Source organism: Acanthopagrus latus, chromosome 7, assembly GCF_904848185.1.
Source record: "Acanthopagrus latus isolate v.2019 chromosome 7, fAcaLat1.1, whole genome shotgun sequence".
Lineage (NCBI taxonomy): Eukaryota > Metazoa > Chordata > Actinopteri > Spariformes > Sparidae > Acanthopagrus > Acanthopagrus latus.
The window spans coordinates 15,431,936-15,457,935 of NC_051045.1; the positions used below are offsets into that span (position 1 = coordinate 15,431,936).

Consider the following 26,000-nt stretch of genomic DNA (forward strand, 5'->3'; position numbering starts at 1 on the left):
TTAAAGTCTATTGTAAGCATGGGGAGCACATTATAAACCTGTTATGCATCACTATCTGATAATATAATGCATTAAAATTCATTAGGAATCTGGCACGGCTGTATAATGAGATTTTTATCTGACAGTGCCATGTCCTGATTATAACAAATGTGCTGTGATTTGCTTTTGATAAAGGCAGAATCTTGAAATGCAGGGTGAAAGGCAACTGGACTCTCTGAAACGGACCAATCTTTTTGGACTCAAGTGGCAAAATATCACAGTATATTTGAGTTATCATGGCAGGAAAGGCACAGGTGTAATTAGGGAACATTATTGGCAACACCTGAGCTTTCCCTGCGATCACAAGTCCAAATGTCTGTTGATAAAAAAGCCCCTTAAAACTTCTGCACACTTGTTACAGCGGCAGGTGATTTCACTTATTTTGATTGGTAAGACCTCTACTCAGAACAGTGTAGATTTGTACAATCTGTTTGTGGTCATCTGTTCACCTCAATCATTCTTATTTTCTCCCAGTTCTTTACTTTATACTAACTGGTGTTGTTTTGCATAGTTGAAGGTACTTAATCCATAGCTGCCTGGGGACACTGGGGACTTTTTTCAGATAGCTGATTTTGTCCCCATCGCTTTTTAAAAACATAATTTGCCAAAATGTTCTGGAAAAATAGCTTTCACAGAGAAATGTCAACTAACAAATGAGTACCTGTTGTACTTCATCAGCACATGCAATTGAGACTAGCTGCAGCTGGTTCTTGTGCATCATTATGACAAAATCTGAACCTAAACCCCACAATACTTTGTACAATACTGTGCTAAGGCTTAGCAACAGCATACAACATGTGCAGGAAAGCTGTTATTGTTACTGTTGCAGTTTCTTGTGTGCTTAATGTTGTTGTGCATATAATGTGGAGTGTTGTTGAAATTTCTCTAATGATGGTACTATTGTATTGTATTATTTCTGCTGAAACTGACTTCTCTGACCTCGTCACGATCTCCCCATGCCATTGCCCGAAATAGCATATGCTGAAGACCATTTAAAAATCTGTTTTTTAATATGAGAAACATTCTGATTTTATTGAATACTTGAAGGCAGCTTCAAGAAATGTTCTATTTTTCTTATTTCTTATTTCTGTCTAGATAGATTTTTTTATTGTGTCTAGATATAGAGGCTAGATGTGGCTATGTAAGATTAATAACTGTAAAATGACAATGGTGACACAAGGTTTGTTTTAGAGCTGTACTCTTAAGTGCTGTATCGTAGGTAACAGGCCATGTTTCTGTTTCTGGAAGATGTTTGCATGAGGGGAGGGGAGTTAAGCTCTGTGTGGGAGTGTCCTTACGGGGTCATTAAGGACACATGTGATGTTTGAGGCTGAGAGACCCCTCAATTCATCCTCAGCATCCCACTATAAAGAAAAGTGTCATTTTCATGGTATATCAAACCATCAGTTTTATCTCAAATGATCTTGACGGTCATACAGAGGCATCGGTAAAAAGGCAACAGTTAAAAAAAACATTTGCAATACATGTAATTTTGTCACTTTTTCAGTGTGAACTCATTACATACCCCGAACCTCCTCAGAGTTTGTGTGTGGCGTGCAGCAAAAACACAGGTGCAATTAATAGCATTCATTTCAGAGGGTGCTGGTGTTCTGCACACTGGCCCCCTAGGGTACTTAATGGAACATGCATCATTGATAATGAAAGCTCAGATCCATTAAGTGTCATTTTCCTTCTTTGAAAAGACAAAATTGCAGTGAAAAAGGTCACTCCCCAGCGTAGCTCTGCCCGACTTCAGCCCGAACAGAGATCCAATCCACCAGAATAACTAAAAACACCTGTGTGGGTGTGTTGGATGAACGGAATGGAACAAAGGTAAGTGAGAAATATAAAATGATTACAGTCAAAGATAAATCTGTGAACTGGTGAACATATCAATGATTGTTGCTTTTCCAGTCATTTCACAGTAAATGTAAAACACTGATTACCTAGAATATGTTTCAGCTCCATGTAGTGTGGCTAAAAAGCGCAATAGGGAATTTTACTTGACTTGAAACTATGTGCCTTGGTATCAACAAAATGTTAGTATTATTCTCTCATATTTTGAATCTTTAGTCTTAACCAGGACTCCATTATTGCCTCAGTTATCATATTTAGTGTGATATTTGTTTACAGCCATGTGAAAGAGAGCTACTGCTTTGGACCTAGGGAGAGGGACACACAGGCATCAGAGGACAAAAAGATAATTAGTGCGTGGCTGTCAAAACAGGATACCATTGAATGACAGCATTATTTGTTTCCTTCTGCCAGTAACTCATCATCTAATTAAAGGTGGCACCCTATCTTTCACATTGCATCCAGTGTCTGACCATCAAGCTTCAGTGACAATGTTCCCCCACTCGCCCCGCCGTCTGTTTCGTCACCACCATTTCAGGGCTGGCTCATGCTCCAGGGTTTACGGGAAGACTTAAATAGAAACATTCCTGGGAGGACATCTGTGTCTCACTGTGGCTTTTGGGTAACCACACCGACACACAGACAAACACACACACACGCACACAGAGCAAGAAGCTGTACAGTATGGACAGTATAAGATCAGCTGGGTGCGATGGTAAGTGTGTACAAGTGATACTTACTCTTCATGTTTTTTGAAAGTTATAGGTTAGAATTTCCCTAATTTCAAAACAAAAATGAAGAAGATTGAGCTATTGGAGTTTCACCCGCTGCTCTGCTACGTTTGCCCTGAATTTGTTTTAAACCTGCCACTCAAGATCACACGGACTGAAGAGGGTGAAAAATCATCTCAACCCTTCTTATCACCTGATCTGTCACATGCCTGCACACCTGTTAATTGATAAACATTAGTCCCTACTTTGTGAATACCTGCTGTGTTATTTTCAAGTTCAGGTAAATCATGGTTGCTTCTTTCCATGAGACTAAGATCTAACTAGCTGGCTACGATAAAAGCTAGTGTTCATTTTGTACACTGAGGTGACTGGAGGCAGTCCCGCATGTTATCATGAATCCTTCCCACTGCACACATTTTGCACAGGAGGAACTAATTACAGTAATGACACCCACATTTCATAAGGTGAGCTGTTCCAGGGCTCTGGTATTGTGCATACTCACCCACTGATGTGATTTACTGGGATGCCTAATAGAGCTGAGCCATTGTTAATGATACTGGTCACACCTTATACTGCTTTGAAACATCAAAATGTATGTATGTATATTTACAGAGCAACCGCTGTGTCTCTGCTGTTGTGCATATCAATAATCAATATTGATCTCCTTTTATTTTGTATTTTTTTGTGAAGACACACAACATCACAACATTGTTTTCCTAACAGGATGACAAGCGTAAAAAGTATGTTTCTGCAACACCATTTTACTCTTTGTGTTGCAACTGTACCTTTCCTCAGGTTCAGTATGTACATTTTTTCTTGTCACAATGCTGCGCTTATGTTCCATATAAAACTACTTTGCCAGTTAGAATTTGTCCTGAGGTCTCCCTAAAAATATCCACTAGTGTCAAGCTGATGACAAGTTTTGTGGAAATGTCAATACGGGACACAGCCTATGACCCATACAAATTTCAACACTTGGTTTGCAGAAATATAAACTGCTGGCATTTTCTCCAGACGACTGGGCAAGGACAGCTTCCGTGACAAGGACAGGACACTGCCGAAACTGACTTCATTACAAAAAACTGTGACTAAATGTCCATAAAATGATGATGATGAAAAAAGAGGAGGCAAATTACAAATCCCCTTGTCATTGGATTGCTCCAATTTTTCTTCCGGCATGTCCAAATCACATTTACAGTGACTTTGCTCTTTGAACTAGGTGAACACCACAGCAAGTTCCACTGAAAACTGACTGACAATAAAAAGGATGAGCTCGCCTGAATATCAGTGACGATGGACTTTTGTTCTCAGAACTAAGACTAAACCTGAAATGAAGCAGTCAAATTTAACAAAATGCATGACCACCCGTGTACCTTCTTCAGTGTATTTTCAAAGTTTTAATCTCTGATTTTCTGTTCCTCACTTTGTCCGTGTTTGGCAAGCCTATATGCAACCATCACATGGTTACCTCATATGACGGATAACAGTGCAGTATTTTGATGCGCTGCAAGGACAGATGATTTGTTTGTTTATGTTTATGCTTAATTTGAACTTGTGTTCCAAACGTGTTTCGGGATGTGAAACACTTCGATGAATGAAATGCATTCAGGTTTTTGTCGGAAATGTGTACGATAAAACATTTACTGTATATACAGTAGTTTACCAGAAACATACTCATTCGCAGTGCATTCTGGTCCTTCTTTGTAGCCATGCTCTCAATCAAGGACGGATATCTTTATGAGCAAACTACATAAATGTTCGTGCACCGAGCACTTTTTTGATAGGTCTTCATTCACTGTTCACTTCATTCTCTCCTATCACGGCGCGAGCTGCTTCACCGTAGAATGGGCAGTTTGCCTTGACCGTCTACTCGATTATGAAGGACTCTAGAGCATTCTCTCTCAACTGTACCTTTTGTCTTGAGCTGCTGCCATGCCAACTCAACTGAGCCATCCAGCTGCTGTCAGCTCAGCCCTCAAACTGCTGCCTCGTGAGAGCGACATATTGGGCAACCGTCGCATTAGAGCACTTAATGAGGAGCCAAAGTAGGCTCAAGGTTTTCTCTTCCCCACACCTAAATGAATGTTGTATGACACGATGCCCTTGGACCCAGTGATTACCTGAGGGGATGTGGCTGTTTTGTGTGACCCTGCGTGGGAGTTATTGCGTGGATTGCTGAGAATTTACTTGATTTCCCAGAAGAGGACGAGATATTAGTCGGAGGGCTGATCCCGCTATCTCTGGCTTTCTTCAGGTGCTTGTGTGGTGTCCTGAGGTTTCTGCAGAGATGCCATCAGCCAAGGGAGGACTGATAAATGTTTGTCCCGGCAGGATGTTGCCTTTGGTCCAAATAATATGAATATAGGCAGACAAAGAACATGAATAAAACAGGTAGATTCAACAGGCGTGATTCAGTCGGACAGACAGGGACAGAGACTGAGGGAGGCAAAGCCATTTCTGACAATTGTTTTTCTTCTGAGACACTGTAATTTTGGAGAATAGAGGCAGGTGTAGCACCCCGAGTAGATGCACAAACATTAATAATGACACCCAACATGTGAGAAAAAAGAACAAGCTGATATGAAAAGAACAAACGCTACAGGTGGTCTCAACACAATTTTGCCAGGAGTTAAGGAAATGAGATTACAGGCTCATTTGCACTGCCGTGTCCCCCCCAGACTGTCTGTGGAGACCAGTGTAATTATCTCCTCACCGATGCACCTGAACCTGTCATCTCATTCTCGGAGACAGACAGGAGAGCACGTGCCTCGGTTGACCTGAGCCGCAACACTGAAGGAGATCTGTTTTCCATCTCGCTCTGCATCCGACACGGTTTCATCTGCGGGTCCTGGCGATTTGCATTGTGATCACATGCCTGAGAGTGTTCACTCTGTCGTTGAAATGCAGCACACAGTGTGTGAACACACTTTCACTCTGTGACATCTGTTTGATCGGAAGACATCTCGTAAAAAATAGAGAAAAAATAGAGGCTATCATGACTTTTTTCCTGATCCATAAAAGCTTTTAAAACTTTTTTTTTTTTTACTAAAATGTAGTTTGAAGAGTACAACTCACCTCTTCCATTAGAACATTGGCCCCTCTGTCATCGTCTGCATTTAGAAAATAGATTATAATTCCTCTTGGAGATGAGGTTTTGTTTTGTCAACGTCAGTCTCTTTCAATAGCTGAAAAAAACATTCTGAACAAGGATTTAGTTAGAGCTTTATATTAAATATTCAAAGTTCACATTTGGTGATTCAACAGTGTAGAAATGTGTGGGAAACATGAAGATGCTCTCATCTACTCTGGCAGCTTGATTGTAATTGTAATGCGAATGTCTCCAAGCTCTTATTTTCTGATAATTCATCTAATTTAGATTTGGAATGTGTGCGCCGCATGACATTAAAACATTTGTGTCATGCACGACATTCATCTGGACTCTTTAATCTCATTCTTTTTCTTGTGGCTACAAAAATGCTTAAATTAATTTGTCTGAATCCAGCTGGCAAACAACATGCGAGAGCTTTTCTCATTTCAACAAGCAGAAAAAGACGTTCTTTGCTTCACATCAGTTCCAAAGATCTGTCTCATATCTTTCCCCTGCATACGACGCTGCAAAGAGAGAGGCAGCCAGTGGGGAAGAAAGAAAGACAGACCAAAGAACATGCCCTCTCCTCTCAGGTGTAGACTTCCATTTAGAGAAAAGTACAGGCACCTCAGCTACCTCTTCAGATTCCATTTGGAGATCCCTGTCTGACCATCTCATTGTGTTATTGCCACATCTTGATGCATGAAGCTCTCAAGAAAAGAGCTACTGCTCCTACAGCTGTCTAGTGCCAGACTAAGCCCCTGCCATAACGCTTCTGCTCTCAGGAATCGAAAACTAGAAGTTGTGCTCAGGTGGCGTCGCTGCCTGTCTCTTATTCAAAAGAAAGTGAATTAATTGATTAATCAGTAACTGGAAAACGTGCCATTGTGGAGTTCAACATCATTATTTGTACACTAGCATGATTGACAAAATGACCTGATGGTTATACTGTAGCTGGGTATTTCATTATGTCAACTGCTGTAGATTGCAGTGGAATACAATGTACTGTAACTAGTGAGCACTGAACATAAATTGTAACTCCACCAGTTTTACGCATTAAATTGTGATCTTGGGTAGCACTACTACATGTATGACAAAAGTAGTACAATGCTTTTTGTGGCTCCAGAGGAAGCCGCAGGTAATTTGATACGTTTCCTGCAGTGATGTCACTTCCAAGAACGTTTTTGGCTGCGCTGAGTCAAACCGAGCTGTGACGATTTGCCTCTCCATCACCGATTTTACTGTGCCGAGTTAAGCCAGTCTGCACCAGCGACGGTCCTGCTCCGGAGTGGCACCAAGCTGGTGCACCAAGCACCCCTCATCCCTTCAAAACAAGTGTGTGTAGACTACCCTAATAGATATGAAAACAGCAGTAAACTTGTTTAAAATACAACATATATCATGGTAATACACAGTCCAGCAGCATTAAACAACTTAACCCCACATCCAAAGGCTTGAATGGGCAACTGAGAGTGTCAGGGTAATCTACTAAGTCCAGTGCCAATCCCAAACATGCCGAGCGAAGAAAAGAAATGCTTGAAGGAAGGGAAGAACAGAGAGGAGGAGCATGTTGGTGATGTTTCTAAATACCTGAAACTGCAGCTCTTCAGCTGCAAATGTAATGTCTGTGTCGTGACATGCGATTTATTTTTTCTTCAAGGTGCTGCAGAGTCCCATGGGTCATTTAGTTTTATGACGTCTTTGAAGAGTGTGACCATAAAGAATGTAAAACATAACAACCATCTGTCTAATTTGCTGAAAGCATTTTTTTTTCTTTTTTTTTTTTTTTACTGCCATATGGTTTTGTGTCACTCCTTTATATATTCTCAGAGCTGAAAGGGCAGCTTGATATAATGTACTGACATATTCAGCACAATAGGTCCTTATGCATACTGTTCCTATCAGTACTGAGTGTCCCGGATCGTCTGTCATCATTATATAGCCCAAAGCTTGTGTGTGTGTGTGTGTGTGTGTGTGTGTGTGTGTGTGTGAATACATTTTACTGATTGTGCCAGAAAGAGTGAACGGCTCATTACAGGGACACTGCATTGTTTCAAGTGGACTTGCTTCCCAGGTAGTCATGGCAGTAGGACCATCTAGTGGCTGAGCTGTATATTGTCACAGGATGCAGGATGCTGGCGAGCTGTCACAGTTTAGGAATGCTTGAAGAAGTCAGAGGGACGACACAACGGCCGCCTATGACAGGAAATCAGCAACACTCTCCAGCCAGAATAATGCGGCTCTTCATCAGACAGCACAATGCTGCCACAGTCAGCTACTACTCCTACTAGCTGTGTCCGCTGCCCACGAAAGAGATTCAGCAGCGCATAAAAGCCGCTGGGATCGGTTGGGCAAGTACAAGTAACAAATTCTCAATTGTTCAAACTCATAAAAGAGGCTTTCAAGTAGTTAGGAGCCCAAAGTTTTCCCAGATACCAAATAAACTTTAAAAGTGTCTGCTGTATTAGCTACACAATAAAGTCTACTTGTAACAAATAACACACTTTTCACTAGACTTGGATGCAGGATGGGTCTTGGCCCAGAATAGACCCCATTCATTTCTGCTGTGGCTCCAGATAAAGAGGCAGATTAAAGACTTTTACTTTCACATCACTGGAAATGGGGAATAACATATTTTGTTTGATATTTTGATTAATTTCTCATGGGAATAATTCATGAATCTTGAATTAATGAAAACATCAGATGTGTTTAGGTGGCTGGTAACTATGAGTGAGTACAGTTTGATGCAGATTCAATCTAGTGAGCTTGAATTGTGCGTGAACGATACATGGTTATCTAGTCTGATGTTGGATTAGGCTTGAATGATGCCAACAAAACTCTTGATTTAGCGTACTGATGTATGGTGTGAATCCCCAGCTCCTCTAACCCCAGGTGAAGAACTACTGCTTTAAGGAAAATCGAATGAACTCAGGACAAAAGAGCCTTGTCGGTGATGACATTAACATGATGTAATTTCTGAATTCACACTGAAATCATATTGCAATAGTGAGCTGTGTATCTTCTGGAAGAATGTGAATAAGTCTCCTCTCCGTTTGAAAGACACACAGAACAGATTGTATCGTTGTTGTTATCTTGAGAAAGATCCTGGAGCTTCCTCATGGAGAGTTAATAGCGGAACAGTTCTTTATTTATGAGAATACGATGACAACTTACTCTGACTGTTTTTTTGTTATTCACCCCTGAAAATCCTACACTGACAGTATTATAAACTCTGAGTCAATAGTCAGTCACCATTTTTTCTGTCAGTGGACTCGATGCAATTATTCTCAAGTGGCAACATCTGGTTTCTTTCGAAGCACTTTGTGTGTTTGTCTGACATAGATTCACATGAAAATCAGTTTCTGGGTAGATTATAACTGGAAACACGATGTATTAATGGCACACATACAGTATACTAGGACTGTGTTACACTGAGATTTATTATATTAGATATTTCCAGTTTTCCTCACAGGCTTATGACATATGATACAATGTGTTTTGCAACAAATTTCAAAATAAAAACTCTGAAGACTTTCTTTTATTTTTTTTTTGCATTTAATGATTTATTGACATTTACTTTTTTTCCCACCATGGTTTCTCTTGATACCAATAGTATTTACCATAAAGTTTCTTTTTCATTTAAATTACATTTATAATGCTTTACTCACATACACATTTATTGTTTAATCTTCTTATTGCAATAAACAAGAGTAGCCAGAATGAGTCAGGTATTGCTACAATTCGCCATACAAACTCGTTGTCCCCGTCAGACAATGAAATTCAAAAATAACTTTATTGGCAAGACAAAATTACACCATAGCCTCTCTGTCTCTCTCTCTGCTCCGGGAGAGGCTGAGGGCAGAATAAGGCTAAGGCTAGTAGCCTAAACACAGCTAAAATGAAATACCTGCCCAGAAAATAGGAATCTAACATTTATTTCCCATATTTGTGAATAATGAGGATGAATCAGTGGGGATTACCACAGTATGAACACATGGAAGACAATATGAACATATCTGTGGTGCTGCTACTTGGCTGACCTACCAGGGGACAATATTGCAGTACTTTGATGAGGTTGGTCATTGATCAAGTCCCTGAAAGAATCCAGGGTGACTGATCAATCTCCCCACACCAAACGCGTGCAGGCTTTTGTCTCCATTATTACTGTGTTAGGCCACGTTATATCTCCAGGTTGCGTCTGTCTCCAATTGGTGGAAAGTGGGGAGAGAGAGCGGGTCCCACTACACACTCGAGTACATATGGTACACACACCAACAGGAAGAGCAGGGATCCTGGAATAGTATCTCACTCACAAAATGAACTTCTGCAGAGAAGTTTTTTTTTTTTTCGTTCTGCAACAAAAAGAGCACGACGGTGGAAGCCGACACCGAGCCAGCGTCTTCTTTAAGTAATGGCATTAAAAATGTTCCTCACTTTAACTCTCACACACAGAAAAAAAAAAGTAACGCAACTCAGTAAGTCCAACTAAAAAATAAGCCTGTTGAACAATTCAGCTTTAATCCCTTGATACCTGGCGTTGTACCCTGTTCCCCAAGCAGAGATTACCATAGTAAAAAGGCCCTTTAATATGAAGGGTCGGTCCCTAAGCCCAGCAACACCTCAGTCTTTCTCTGTCCCGGTCTCAATCCCTTCAAGGGCTTGTACTCCACATGGAAGAACAGAAAAGTCCGTCAGCTGGCGTGCTCCTGGTTTACACATGACTCCAGACAACATGTCACAACATGTCACAATGATAACAAGTCACTCTGATAAAAATTGCTCATTGCATTGCAATATTCAGACAAAGGTAAGACATTAGAGCTCATTGCTTCTCAATGAAAGGGCACAGTGTACATCTCGTTCAGAAAAGGGTGATAGTTCCAAGCTGTCGAGCAAGATAGGTCTGCTGCTGCTGTTTAGCTAGCTTCTGTAGTTCCCCTGCTGCCTGTATGTCACTCTGTCTGAGTCAACACTTATATAATACCACTATCCAGTAGTTCCACCTCATTCTTCTTTTCCCCTCATGGATGCGGTTATCAACATTTTCTACCTACAAAAATATTTTTATTGTCTTTTCTATTTTGCCGTTTTTTTAAATGCGTGATACAAATGCAAACCAACAGTCCAAATCAAACAGAACAAAGTGCTCACCAGTGTTTGTTAAAGAAAACAAATCATGGTGCGTTTCATGGCTTTCAGTTATAAGACAGGAAATATCGATGGATGCCTGGGGCTGGACGTCTCGGCTCCCGCTCTGGGCGACCTCATCCCCTGTAGGCCTCCGGCTCGGTTGTCACTCCAGCTCAAGATCATTCCTCCGAGGATGTATTTGGCTCTCATCTTCCTCTCTATAATTTGTTCCCTTTCAGCATTATGGTTGCCAGTGTTAATGTGCCCTCCACCATAGACTCATGTGAACCTTTGGAGACTGGGGGGGAGGCCAGGAAGAGGAGGAGGGTGAGGCAAGAATGGAGGACGTTCAACCCAGTGATGCAGAAGCCCGACCCTGCAGGATCTTATTGCGAGGCTGCACGCAGAAACAGCGTGAATACATCGGTACACAGGGTCACGCTGAGGTCACACCTACCCACCTACACGGTGGATCAGCCCCCTCGCGAAGACAAGGGTAATGCGAGGATGTCGATAAACCTTTGCGATGGCTTAATGTGTCACCATGTACATGTGACTTGCGTCCTCTACTTTACAGTATTTATCGTTACTGTAAGTCAGAGGGCAGGTTCTTGCATCACACATAATCACAGCTAAAGACGGGGATCACATAGAAGCAGTACAGTATGTACCAATGCGTGACTTCTGCTTGTTTTCTCCCACCCTCTCTCCCCTTTAGTGAGGCCCTCGTCTGACTGTTATGGAGGTTGGCAGATGTGCCCTGCGGCGATTTCTGTCGGTCCGGTCTATTTTAAAAACACAGATTCGTTCGGGCCACTGTGTGTCTGCATGCCGCCTGGGGTCAATCCATCCACTGACCCGTGCCAGCCCTCCTCTCACCTCACCCTCTCAGGAAATGACAATCCCCCACAGTCACTTTTCTGCTCTCATAAACCCCCCCTCCCCCAGAACCATCAGACATGTTCAGATGTGGCTACCACCTGCCTGTCAGCCGAAGTCATGTTGTTTCTAGCGAGGACCTAGTGTCACAAACTGAAGAGTTGCTGGCCTGCGGCGGCAGAAGGGGACATGTACAGTACCGCGGAGGCCGCCACAGCTACGTGTGGGCGCATACAGCGAAGACCGATGGAAGCAGCTACCCTACTGACATAACATTATTGTCTTGGTTTTTGAGGTGCATAGGATGAGAAGAACACGTTGAGCCGTGATGACAAGAGAAAAACCAACCTGGCCCAGAATAATTATGTAACACTACATGTGGTTTAATGTTTCTAGAAAGGTCTGTTTCTTCTGTAGCTATCGAGGCGGCCATGACGGGGCCACAGTGCAAGGGAGAGGGAACAGGGGAGGTGAGAGATGTACAAGGGAGTTCAATGCATAATGAGGAAACCTCTCCTCTGCTCCTCTGTGGATCACTCAGGAGTCTTTGAAATGAAGGGAGAGTTTCAGGTAAAGGGAAAGAAAGAGACACACACTTCTACTTCTTTCAGCTGCTCCATTCCCTTCTGTCCTCTCAGTTCAATATTTAAATTGGTTGGATATTTTTTTTTTTCCCCACTATCAATTGCTGTTTGTTGATCATGTTTGTTTCTTCACAGTGTGCTTTTTGAGTGGCTGTTCCTGACTGGCCGAAGTCAGACGGTGATGTGTCAGTACGGTGAGAAGAGGATTGGCCCGTGGGTGGTGCGGATGGGCCCGGGGGCGGGTCTCAGGATGGCGTGGCTGAGAGGCGGGCCTTGCAATAAGTGGTGGTGCGGGTGGGGTGCGGGAGCTGCTGCGCGGAGTGCCAGCTGGTTCGAGGATGCCGCAGCGGCCATTGCTGCAGCAACAGCCAAGGGGCTGGGCAAGAGCCCTGCGCCCAAAGCTTTGGTGAGATCCTTGGAGAAGGTCAAAGAGGACTAAACGCAGAGAGGGTGCACAAACAGACACAAGAGAGAGAGAGAGGAGAGGGGGATAAAAAAGATTAGTTCCAGAAGGTCAACACATGGAGGGGAAACAGATTTAGACCTCAAAACTGCATTCACATGTCTCAGTTCAATTGAGTTAATATTTTCAGGAGGAGGACACAGCCAAAAACTGAACAACTGGCAGGCTTTTGTAGGGATCAGATCAACACGGTCTAAACACTCCGAGGCCTTGCAGACCTCATCTAAATTACTGATGTCTGTTGAGCTCAGGTTTGCTGACTGTGTCACGGGAGGAATCAGAATTCAACAGTGAAACTTGAAGGTTACCGTCAGATCAGCTCCCCTGTGCTTCTTGTGTCGGCTGAGGAGGGGGTTAGGCTTGCCCGCCATGCCGTCCCGGTGCCTTCGACTTGATATGTGCTGAGAGGAAAGACAGCAACACATATTATTATCATTGTTGCTGTTGTTCCTGTTATGTAGACTTTTGGTGCTGATTAGCTCTGGGGCCAGGCCATAAGCTACGCTATATTGTGTATTAAAGGCCCAGTGTGTAAGATTTAGTAGCATCTAGTGGTGAGGCTGCAGATTGCAACTGGCTGGACACCGTTCATCTCACCCGCCACTATGGTGGCTGCTAAAAAAAAAAAAAAAAAGGGCAAGACACTCTTGAGAGTCAGTATTTGGTGTGTCCATTCTGTACTACTGTAAAAACATGGTGGAGTCCATGAAAGATCACCTGCTTCCATTGTAGATACAAAAGGCTGATTGTAAGGAAAACACAGTTACTCTTAGTTTAAAGTGTTTATGCATGCATATGAATGAAGATAATACTGGATAAAATTGCATACAGTGCATGACCACGTCTGCCCACCTGTTTGAGTTGCAGTTCAGAGTTGACCCGCACATTGCAGATCTCACAGTGGAAGGTTCGTTCCTGAGTGTTGGGGTCCACTGGCCCCCCTCCCTGCTCTCCACTGGGCTTGGGGCCGAGGCGAGGATACGCCTTGATGGGGCCTAGCCCGCTCCGTGCCTCCAGGATAGTTTTGTGTTTGGTACCTGCAGGCAGACACACACACACACACACACACACACACACACACACACACACACACACACACACACACACACACACACACACACACACACACACACACACACACTCAGGTCAGTAATGCCATTAACCAAGATGAAATTACATATTTAGAAGCTAATAGAATCAAATCTCTATAATACATGAGTCATACTTTTTCCATCCACCTGAAGTAAAATGAGTCTAGACAGCAACTCAAGGCACTGATGGAGAAACAGTGACAGTGACAAAAAATCAGGCTCTGGCTCGAGTCTCCAGTAAATCACCACATGCTGTATGCACAGCACTCAGAATGTGTCAGTGGCCAAAGCTGTAATGTTGAAGTTTTACCACTAGAGGGCTGCAGTCAGACGCCTCTACACATAATAATGTAGTGGATGGACTCAAAGCCCTCTCTCATTGTAAGAAGTTGATCACTTTTTGATTCAGAGGGAGTGTGTGAGGTGAGGTCACACAGAGTGGCCTGTAGTAAATTATATCACCACATGTGCCGGTGGTGGACCACTGAACCCTCACTGTCAGGATCCATAACTTTGACTGTAAATGTCAACGTCTGGAAATTTATGGGCAAATCATTATGAGAAGCAGGTTTGAGTGGGCTCAGGACTGATCCGCAGTCGAGCACTTGCTATATCATGACACTGGTGCTTTTTTACTGGTTCACTAACTATTTATGTGATCGAATAGCATTATTTTAAGGACATAGCTTAGTGCTTCGCCGTACTGGGAAACAATTAAAATATCATTCTGTAGATGTGTTTATGCCAAGTAATACACTGCATTTATACTACTGTCTCCGAATGGGCTGATCTCCTATAGTTCACCTCACACTGTTATATTAAACATGATTTCAGCAAGGAACACAAATACTCAGCAATTCTGTTGTCCATAATAGATGTCCAACGACTACAAGGAATTCACAGGAGATTTTAAGCAGTGGGGATATATGTTTTATAGAATAGACAACTGGAATTTTACCGGTGTTGGAGAACTATTTCTATGATAGACTACGAAGATTTCAGAGCTCTGGTGCCAGGCTCTTAACAAGAATGACACAGCATATCACCCCAGATTTGGTTAACCTGCACTGTCTCCCTCTAAAATTTCTATCAATCTTTAATGAGGCTCTTAATGGTTTGGGACCAGCCGACATTACCAATTCTTTTTCATTTGCCAAATAAATAATAAATAATACAACAATCGGCAGCTCAGCGTTTTCTGACTTCACAACAAACCATGGAATGCCTTTTTTAAAAAAACAAATGAAAACATATTGAACATTACTTTTCACTGCTGCTCTTCTTTTGTTGTTTTTATTTAATCTTTTACGTATTTTATTGTTCTTACCACACCTCATCTTTTATTCATAATTCGTTTGATTGCTTGGTTTTATCGTGCAGTTTGTGCCCTTACTTTGAATATGTGTAGCATTTCTGTGTTTGTTGATTTTTGGGGCTGATGTCGACCCCGATATTTGGAGGTAAAACAAACATATATTGATATATTGGCCAATATACGCAAATTCTTTGCAATGATCCCTCAAAAGTAGTTATCGAACACTTGTGACCTAGATATGTGACTGGGGAAGGATATTTTACACGTTAACAATAAACTTTATCGTCTAAAAAGACACCATTGTCCTGAAATGGTAAACTTACTAGGGATTTAATATTTATAAATAATCACAAGCACATTTTTATTCTGTTTTATAATCTCATAAGAAAGACTGCTTCACATGAGAGCATATCGGCCTACATTTAGGTTGCTACCAATATAGGCCTATATCAGCTGACGATATCATATTACGATATTTCAGCCAGACAATATTGCTCCTTTTACCTTGTGCAGATTATTTTGCACCCCATCAACACTCTACCACCTCCTTTACTGCTACATGTATGCCTGTCTGGTCTTGAAGCAAAGCATCATAGTGTATTGGTTCTGACTTTTTTTCTGAATTCCTAGTCACTCTCTAAAATCCCTTTGAACAGCGTTGAGGTTGCCGAAGAGATTGAACTCAGCAGGACGGTTGGTGGCTGGTGGGGAACATGCAGGCTTGTGGGCTCCGGTGGGGAAGAAGTGGCTGGAGTGACGGATTTCGCTCGTGGACAGAAATGTGCTCTTGGGGTGTCTGTTTGTGCTTTTGTGCTATTTTGGTCTGACAATGCATGGCCCAGTGGATTTAGTTGTCTTTGTACGGTTGACTCATGGCGCAAACCAACACACAAGCAGACAAGGCACATTTGGGAACACAAAAATAGCCATTGTGTAGACAGGAAATAACATTACGTACATAACATACTTTCTCTCATTCTTCTCTTTTCTGCTGCCACGCACGCGGCTCATGTCTGCACGACATATGCTTTTATTTTCAAACCAGGCTAATATGCACAGTTTTGATTTGAGGGTGATTGCTTCCAGATCGCTTCCCTCTTCGAGTTTCAACAGTTTCAACTTAGTCATCCAGGGGTTGAACTTTGGAGCCAACTAGCTGAGAGCAGGCTGTGACCTCGGTGTGATTGATCTCTTTTTATACTGAAGCATATCATGTAAGACAAATGTACTGTTGTGTAGTCGTTAAACTGATAAACAATTAATCAGCGAGTGATTTCCGAAAGCCCTATGGAGCTTAATCTTACCATAATGGTGGCAGTGATTGCAGCTTCATTGATTAATACTTTATCCAACATTAAGAGGTATTTATTGGCTGCTTTCATGGCTGAGCTGGCCGCACCAAACATTACTCAAAGCTAGGGGGATACAGTTACATGGAGACTGTGCCTCATTGTCTGTTGTGTCTCTGAAGTTTTCCTTTATGTGAAGGAGAGTGTAGAACCTCCCAGAATAAAGAGTGGAGGTCAGCATATCCCCAGAGGGAAGCGAGGTCAAAGGGAAAGCTAAGTTGGTAGGCCATGAAGGATTAAAGCAGGCAGCGGGTACCTGAGGGGTATTTGGAGCCCTGAGAAAGTGTCGTAATGTGTGAAAGCTGTCTGCCTGAATGAAGCTGGTACTGTGGTGAGCTCACCCACATAACAACCTATTTTTCTCCTATTTCCCTGCTTAAATCCCTCCTGCAGTGGTTACCCGCCTTCACCATCCTCCTCTGCAGCCTTTTTTTCAAAGTGGAAGCCTTCAGGCTATGGGGAAACTGTTTTTAATGCTGCATGCTGCAAACGACAAGACAGATCATGAATGTTTGATTGGGGGAGAGTCTTCTTTTTTTCCCTCCTCGGTAAGTGTGGCTGAAGAAAGTGCCTGTTAGCAGAGTGCTGTCTGAGAGAACAGCCGCACGCAGGAGAGGCACCTTGAGAGATCAGTGCTCAGTTACACAGGTCTAGCCTGTCACCGTTCAACAGATCAGTTATCTGCTGATCAGTGTTCTTCTCAGTGCCCTCTGCAGGGTCACAGTCAAGTCATCAACTCAGATGGCAGCAGTTACAGCGAGGGACGCCAAGTAATTGTTTGTGTGTTTGCGTGTCTTTCTGCAACTGTGAGATGCCAAAAAAAGAAACTGTGAGGAAAAGAATGAATATATAATTGTGATATATAATAGTTAACATAATGATTCAATCTCCATAAATCGATTGATCCCCTGTGCACTCTAATTACCAGACACTATTAATATCAAAAGGACTGTAAAATGTCATGAAACGTGTGGAAATATATGATTTAAGTGAAAATGTTGCCTTACAAATACTATCTAACAATGCAATATGTAAGGATTATAGTTAGAAACATTCAGATGAACTTAAGTTATCAGCAAAAAAAACCCCATCAACATTATGACATCTATGTTTTTTGTTGCAGAGATATCTCCTGAGGTTAGCATGCTGATCAGCTAGCCCCAGACTGTCCTCGCACACACAGCAACAGGAAACACCATCAGTCCCCTGGTGCTCCGAGCTCCCAGTCTGGACTGCTGGCACGGCTACACAGCTAACTAAAAATATGTTTTATTTGATACTGGATCAGGCTTGACTGAATTAAAGGGGCCTTGGAGGAGGTACGCACAACATTTAAAGAGTAACAACAACAACTTTAGAGGTTGCTGAATGGATCTGTCTTGGTAAAATTCCTCTGACTCACGAGTTGTGATACATTCCGTTTGCCGCAACAACAACAGATGTGCTGTTTGAGTTACCAGAGAGGAATCCAACCTCCCTTCTCCAGAAACATATCAACACCAGCTACTTCCTGCAAAGTTTCAGCGTATCATAGCTCTCAGATTAACCCACCTTTGTTGTGGGCCTCCAGCTGTGACAAGGAATTGACCGCAACCTTGCACAGTGAGCAGTACAGCAGCTTCTTGGCCTTGTCCTCCTCCGTCTCTGGATTGGACGGGCTGCTGGAGGCCGGGGTGCCGATGGCCCCCGAGACTGGGGGTCCAGACCCGGGCTGCTCTGAGCTGGAGCTGCCACTACCGCAGCCTGGGGAGGAGGAGCAAGGAGGGATCAGGGGAGGGGTGGTGGTGGGCAGGAGGGGGCACACTGAGGGCACCGGAGAGTCCATGGGTGGAGTTGGTGGGGTGGTGAGAGGGGGAAGGGGCCCCGGGGCCAGCAGGGGCCCGTTTAACTGTGACAGAGGCCGAGGTTCATCTAGAAAAACAAAGAGAAGCAGAGAAGGCAGGAATAAATGTCAAAAGCAATGCAGAGGAATATAAAAAAAAATAACTGATTTTGCAGTCCAAAAGTGCATAACTCAAACAATAAAGTGTTATACTGTTGACTTCATTGTCTTTAAACTCTGCGGTGAAGCAAAGTTCCCATGAAAAAAAAAAAAAAAACACTCTGCTATGTCAAACCACACTGCTAACCACTCCCAGAATGTGGATGGCTCGCGTCTGCTGCGTAGATCAGACAAACCAACATAAAGCGCTTGCAGACGGAAGTGCTTTTTTATTTCCTACTGTACAGGCCGTAATCGGTTAAAACGAGTGCCTTTTAATTTAAGTTACATCTTAAATGGAACCCAGAGGGGGTGGGCATGTGTTTTATATATTTTGAGGCTTTTTGAAGCTTTCGAGGCGATCTCTCACTGATGTGGTCTCATCTTATTGAGGCGTTTCCGTCGGGAGAAATAGGAAACAGATACCTCTGCCTTCGCATGTTTTGACTCTTTCACACCTGTTGTTTTTGGCCGAGGCTGAATCAACATGGCACTTGCTTTGTCACAGGGTTTGGACATGAGGTCCAAAGAAAATAACATTAAGTGAGTTGTCCTCTCACTCTTTCCTCTGCTCACTCCCTCTGTAGGTTTAATGTGTTTGATCATGTGTGGGGGGAAACCATTTTTTATTTTTTTTTTCCATCACAGAACATGTTTATACGTACATTTCCAGACACATGGTTCTGGTCAGCCACTCCCATACGCAATCATTTTGGTATTCACTAAGCAGTGGGTGTTGGCTGAAAAAAGACCCCCTAAATTTGGGTGGGGTAATCAGAACTCCCCCCATCAGCGGGCCAAACTCTCCAAACTCCACAGGATGTAGCACTGAGTGAAGGGAATGGAAAAGCCCCGATGGATTAAGGTATTAAAGGGATAACATGTAGTATTCCAGGCAAGAAAAACAAATGTTGACTTTAACTGCTCAATTTCCTATTTAAGGATCCCCATGTGCTTTGTCATGTCGTAATGGGTCCATAGGGGCTGTAATATATATTCATGACTTCATTCTATCCTGTCACTCTTATGTGACTTTGATAATATATATAACTATATATAACCATTGCATCATCCCTGATGAAGATGCCATTGTGAGTGCTTTCCATTCCTCTGCTGTCCAAGATCAAAATTCTCTCTCTTTCCGTATTGGAAGTTTCCAGCTGCAGAGCTGCTGGCTGCACAGAGCGTTTGTCAAACAGATGTTTCATTGAAAAGAAAAAAGAAAAAAAAAACCTGAATATTTCTTACTCTGACTCTATGTGGCATTGAGGAGTCAATAAACCCGGCCTGGATCAAAGTGCAGTGTGAGGGTAAAAGCTTTTTCCAGAGAGGTTTTGTGACCCATAGTGTGCTTATGCTACCACAGCGCTGACTGAGCTGCTTAAGTTGATTGCAGAGCTTCTACTGTACCTGCACATGCAGGAGGCCAAAGTGACAGAAAAGTTGAAACAGTTAACTCCGCGCATTGTTGAAGTTTGCCCACACGCAGGCAGGCACGTACACATGCACATGATTTCACCGCAACACCGAGAAAACACACCATCACTGCGTCCTTAACATGTGGTTTGAGTTAGAATCAAGTGCGGAGGAACAGAGGTGGTTGGCCAAATAGTAATGAGGGATTTCATGATCCATGATGGCCTGGAGGTCTGCCTACCAAAACCCTCACATCCAGTCACTGTTCCGACTCATACCACGGTGAACGTCAGGACGCTCATCCCCCCTCAGAACAAGTTCAGCTTGGGGCTAAACCCCGCGGGGCCTTCGCAGCCACAGTGATTCACTGTCTGCCTCAGCCACCCAAAATTATAAATCTCATGGAACAGCAAAGTGTTTCTTTTTGTCATATTTACTGAGCAAAGTGAAAAGTGTGAAAGATTCGCTACGCAGCCGACAAATTGCCATATTTTCTCCTTGAGAATTCAGAGGCACTTGATTCTCCGGAAACTGTGGATACGCTGCAAGTCTAATTAAACATTGATAAGGCTGCTAACTGACCTTCTTCCCAGCTCGCCGGCCTCATAGGCAAACAGAAGAAGGCATTATTCACTGGAAGAGGTCAGCAGAGGGAGATAACTTGGTCCAGATGCTTTACACTATAGCCCGGTGTGTCTGCGTCACCCTAATCCACTTCAGGAAATTAAAGCTATGTATAGTATGCAGTCCACGGGGGGAGGTTTTGTTGATAAAACCGTGGGATTTAATACAGATTTATTCAAATTCAGACCGAAAGCACTTCCGTTGTTTGCTGCAAGAGTGAAAGTTCAACTCGATCCCTTAAGAGTTGTGCTTCTTGGAGGAAAGAAATATCTGATTGTGGAATTAGCGTGGAAGGCATTGTAATAAGGAGCGCCTGTGTGAGCAAATGTTCCTTATTGTACAAGGAATGTAAGTGATCCCATCACACAACGAGTGGGCTTTTAGCTTTTTTCACAAGTTGATGGCAGAGCAGCAGGGTTATTGCTGTAATCAATCCTGTGTGTAGGTGGAACATCATGCCGTGATGGATTCGCTTTGTTTATTGAAAGTGCTCCAACTCAAACCAGCGTAAAGAGATTACAGAGGCTTGCGTTATGGTGATGGTTACAAGTCATCAACAAACCGTCCCGGCAACAAATCCAGCGGGTTTAACACCCGAGTGACCGACCGACCGTGTGCACATGATAGCTCGCAGGTGGGTATAAGAGTCACTCAGGGAGGATGACTCTGTCTACCAGCAGTGCCCCCCATTCTTAATGATTAACGAGCTACGAAACCCGACCCTGGCCCTACGAGCGCCGGACCACATTCATAATGCAGTTGGGTGCTTTTTCCCCAGTCTGGCTCGCATCCGAACTCTGAGTCACACACGCACAAACACATTGCCACACACATTCGCAGACATGCAAAATGTGTTTTTTTTGGTTCATTCCTCTAGTTTATTTTAGGTAGATTTCATCAAATATGTCAAACAAACAGGCGAATTCCCTGAAACTTCGACTCCGAGACCAACAACAAACCCAGGCAGAGCGTGAAAAGCGCATCAGCGCCGTGTAACTCGACACTGTAGTCGCCTCATAGCCACGCAACCCTAGCCCGCACATGAAAGTCATCTGTTTAATTGACCTTGGGTGTGTGTGTGTGTGTGTCTGTGTGTGTGTGCGCGTGCTTGTGAGAGGTTGTGTGGACTATAGAGTGCTATAATGTCAGGGTGGTTTTATGCGGGCCCTTCATTAGAGTGGGAGTGTCAGACAGCAGAGGGATAAAGAGAAGGGGGGAGGAGGGGGGAGGGAGCTTCTCTCCAAGTAAACAGCTGCCTCGGCATCAACCCGCAGGCCCGGCCAAACCCTCAGCTCGCCGGGCCAAATCCCCCAAAGCCAAGGGCCTCCTCTTTGGGGGCAGCTCTGACCACAAACCCTTTGAGGACTGACAAATGCGTGACCTGCTCCGATGGCTGCAAGGGTTAAGGAACCAGCAGCGTTCAAACTGTGCTGACCTTTTGTTGTTTTAGCCTTCAGCAAGGTCCTGTTTATGGCCATCACTGTTGATTTTATTTGATATGTTAATGAGAAATGATGCCATATTAAAGAGAAGGTCGCGACAATGCCGGACAGGACAGTACTTCTAATTCATCCTGTCAGAATGTCTCAGAGGAACGTGATACCGCGTGAAATTGCAGATCAACAAACAGACCGCTGAGAGGAAAACTCCCCCAACGTCGACAACCAATGCTGCTCTGTGTTTAAGGGACGTGCACTGTGGGAAATCTTCCTGTTGCCCGACCGCACTGTTTATGTACGTGTGTGCATGCATTATGTGCATAGCCTATGTATCTATGTGTCAGTTTTCAGTCTAACTGCCCCAGAGTGACCCACGTAAGTCTCCACGGGCCGAACCACAGTGTCCGTTCCTCCCGACTGCTTTCCCAGTCGTAGCCAGGCGCAGCTGCCTGCTCCCAGAGATCTGTCCCAGGGGACCGCGGAGCAGAGGGACAGGATCACACTGAGGACACAAACACACACACACACACATGCACACACAACCACACACTCACAAGAAAGCAGGCAAGCAGGCAGGCCAGGAAGAGACAAGGCTCCAGGGTCACGAGACAGAGGCTTGGATGGAAAAAGGCATTCTTTCACATGTTGCTACTTTCAGATCTCGATCATGGCAGGATTGTTTTGGCTCCTCAAGCTCTTGGAGTCTCGCTAATGGCAACTGGCCTGGAGCTGATCTCAGATCCCCCATGAGGGAAGGGGAGTGAAAAGGACTGGCCCTCTTACTACTCTGGGATCAGCTGAAAGAATTTCAGCTTTAGTGTTATTTTACTGGATAAAATAAAAAGTCAAAGACAGTAAAGAGGGGATTTGCTCTGCTGGTTTGGCCTTTACCTGCCCTGAATTTCATCTTTCTGTTCACCGTGTTTGCTCATGTGCCCTCTCGTCAATAAGCTGGAAATGTCTGGTAAACAGTGAGGTACGGGGACCTTCATAAATGTCAACAAAACATGGCTGGTGTATTTCGTTGCCTCGTGTGTGATCCAAGGACAAAGTGGTGACACTGAGGGAATGGAAAATTCTGGGTGGAGGAAGGAGAAGGGCAGAGACACACAGAGAAACACCCAGACTCTGAATTATAGCTAGAAATAGGAAGATGAGCAAGACAGAGCGAAAATAAGACTGAGGCAACACAGACAGGGCTAAAAGAGAAAGAGCTAAAGAAAGGGCTTGCCACACCTCACCAATTAACAAATCAAATCTGCCAACAGTAAATGAATTTTCATTAAAGTCACATCAGCTGCTCCGCGTCAGATACTGGCTTTAGATCCTGCCCTGTCAGACTCTTCCATGGAGTCATCTTTATTTTTTCTCAATCAGTCTTAGCACTCATTACCGACACCCCGGGCTCGGGCAGGCAGCACGGTCTATTTCGACTCCGTGGCAAATGTTGTTGCTCATCAATATCTCATCCGGGAGCGGGCAAACACATACGCACGCCACGGTGGGGTTCCCTGACGAGACGCCAAGAAACTGCCGAGCGTTTGCCAACTCACCTGCTCAAAGTCTAAATGGATGGACACCGAACTGGATTTGCATTGCTGTGGTTAATACAGCGGATTGTCTGTGGTGCAGTACTGATGCTTCTACTTTGATCAGCCTGTCACTCAAGCAGGAAACCAGACGCGTTGGTTAGCCGACTCTTGCCACACGGACAACACTAAACTCTTTTATCCCCATATAAAACAAGAAATGGCCTGTGACGAAAAGCTGCAAAGATCAACCTATTGTAATCGAATAGATAAACCGATCTAACAATCAATTAATCTGGCTTTGAGTCATTTTTTTTTAAAGTAAAATAAGTTGAAATTATAAATTCACCATCTTTGGGTTGTGGACGAAACAAGGCATTTGACCCCCCATAGTTTCTGAGTGCAACTGCACTGTCGTAAATACAAAACATTTAAAAATTATGAAAATAGGAATTTTAGATACTCTAAACTGACAATAAACGTTCTTGGAAAATCTGGCCAGACTGCTTCAGTTTTTCACTTAAATTTCTATCAACCCGCTTGCCTTCCTCCATCTGATCATCGGCTGTTTGCATCGAGCCTTTGCCAGAACTCACTAACTGTAGCTGCATTCACTCTGACCTGCTTTGAAGTTAAGGCTAAATTGAATTTCTTGATATAATTTAACGTGTCCGGGGCCACAGAAACGAACTTATTCATCTGCGTCCCACTTTTAAAACTAACTTCCTCAGTATTCAGAATTTAAATACACTTTAACAGCCATTAAAAATAGTTATCTCAAAATGAAGCAGACTATTAAACTATCCAAAGTCCGGGCGGCAAAAAAAAAAAAAAAAAAAGACTTATTCAGCTACTTATCTTTCATGAAAGAAAAATCTCTGAATGTGAGTGAATCTGTGAGACACAGCTGTCACTGCACATAGTTTCTTGAGGTTTGTGGGACTGTGTTGTTGACCGTAAGTTCTTCTGCAGCCACATCAGACCACACAGAGAGCTGAGATGCTCACAAGAGGAACAAAACTTTGCAAAGCCGCTGTGATAAGATGTTATTTTTGCATATTCTCCATTAAAAATTTCAACAAAATAACATGCCTCTGAACAACCTGCACAGACTGAAATGATTATCACTACAATAAACTCACACAACTACCTTTTCCTGTTTCTACTCTTGTTAAGAGACACATTATGCTCATTTTCATATTCATACTTTTAATTTGGGTCACTAATAGAATAGGTTCACATGTTTTATTAAAGACATCAGTTTTCTCATACTGTTGCAGCGCTGTATTCCCCCTCTGTTTGTAATGATCTGTTTTAGCTTCAGTCTCTTTAAATCCCCCTTACTGTATATCCAGTCTGCTCTCACTGGTCAGCTCACACATGCCTGAGCAAGCACCACCTAACTAATCAGTTCTTATATCCACTAAGGATAAATTATGCAAAGGTGTGACATGGTGATGTAGTATGATGTCACAAAGTCTCAGTTGTAAAGAAGAGACTACTGATGAGGCGTTCAGGACCACTGTTTTCTGTGGGAGAGAGGAGCTCCTGTAGGTGCCGCCCCCGTTTTACATGCACATGCACCTTAATGTTAATCTGCTCCCTCACCTGCTTTGCTGGACTCGCTGTCTGGGGCAGTGCCAGGGGCTCCAGGCGGAGACGGGGATGAGGTGGTGGGCACCATCTGAGGCTTGTCCCCCTCTTGTGGACGACTCTTGGAGGTCTCTATCCCTTTGACTCTCCTGGCATGGCGGTTTCCTTTGTAATGGGCCTCTGCCTGGCTCTGGAGGAGAACAAGTGAAAAACAACATGTTAACGTTGCCACTCCAGTGCCAACAAGTGAATAAAACATTGCAGGTTGGATTAGGTTAACTGTCACATGCATACATGTCATTATGATAGCATGTTATTCAATATACTCTGGGGACTGGAGCCACAGAGAGCAGGCAGGTTTACAGTGGGTAGACAGATGGATTACAAGCAAGGGAACAATAAGATGCAGTGATGGACACAAAGACCTGTCGGTCCCTTTTGTCCCTCCATCTTGTTGTCAGGTTTTCAGATTAACAACACATTTTCATGTGCAACATTCCGACTAACAGTTCATCTGTTTCTGGATCAGCTGTTTGTTGTAACATACATCCCCTGCAGTCTAAACCTCTACATACATCCTGACAGTACTTGGCTCCAGTGTTTATTACTTCAGCCATGCTCACAGACATGCCAAAGGGAGTTGAACTTGGGGTCACTGGGATGCCACATATCTGCCCGGAGGGCCCATAAGTCCTACCCTCGCTGCTACAACACATGCATGCACATTTTTACAGTGCACATTATCAGTGGGTTTCTACGACATAAATTCTGTCAGCTGCTCACTGAAAAGACTCCGGCTCTTGCACAATCCCAGACTTAATTGCTTGCCTGTGGCGCGGTCTAAAATCTAAATATACACACTTACAGGCACCAAAGCCCCTGTCTGTAATATCTT

At 43.5% G+C, this 26,000-nt stretch overlaps 1 protein-coding gene and 1 long non-coding RNA gene across 10 annotated transcripts in view; one reads left to right on the forward strand and one right to left on the reverse strand.

Annotated features, from left to right (window-relative positions):
- Positions 1–1,710: 1,710 nt before the first annotated feature.
- Positions 1,711–3,894, forward strand: LOC119023334. 2 transcript variants are annotated; one of them, XR_005076239.1, is made up of 3 exons: positions 1,711–1,872; positions 2,308–2,515; positions 3,611–3,894. It is a non-coding gene; the product is annotated as an uncharacterized LOC119023334 (long non-coding RNA). The 2 variants fall into 2 exon arrangements; XR_005076238.1 differs by having other exon boundaries at positions 2,359–2,515.
- Positions 3,895–9,232: 5,338 nt separating this feature from the next.
- Positions 9,233–26,000, reverse strand: part of znf385a (zinc finger protein 385A) — a 64,914-nt gene continuing 48,146 nt past the window's right edge. For all 8 annotated transcript variants that reach the window (XM_037105675.1, XM_037105677.1, XM_037105671.1 and 5 more), the window contains 5 exons: positions 25,121–25,295; positions 18,075–18,434; positions 13,621–13,805; positions 13,077–13,169; positions 9,233–12,740 (listed from right to left, as the gene is read on the reverse strand). In XM_037105675.1, coding sequence (XP_036961570.1) covers positions 12,492–12,740; positions 13,077–13,169; positions 13,621–13,805; positions 18,075–18,434; positions 25,121–25,295 — 1,062 coding nt within the window. In that variant the 3' untranslated portion in view covers positions 9,233–12,491. The remainder of the gene's footprint in view (positions 12,741–13,076; positions 13,170–13,620; positions 13,806–18,074; positions 18,435–25,120; positions 25,296–26,000) is intronic.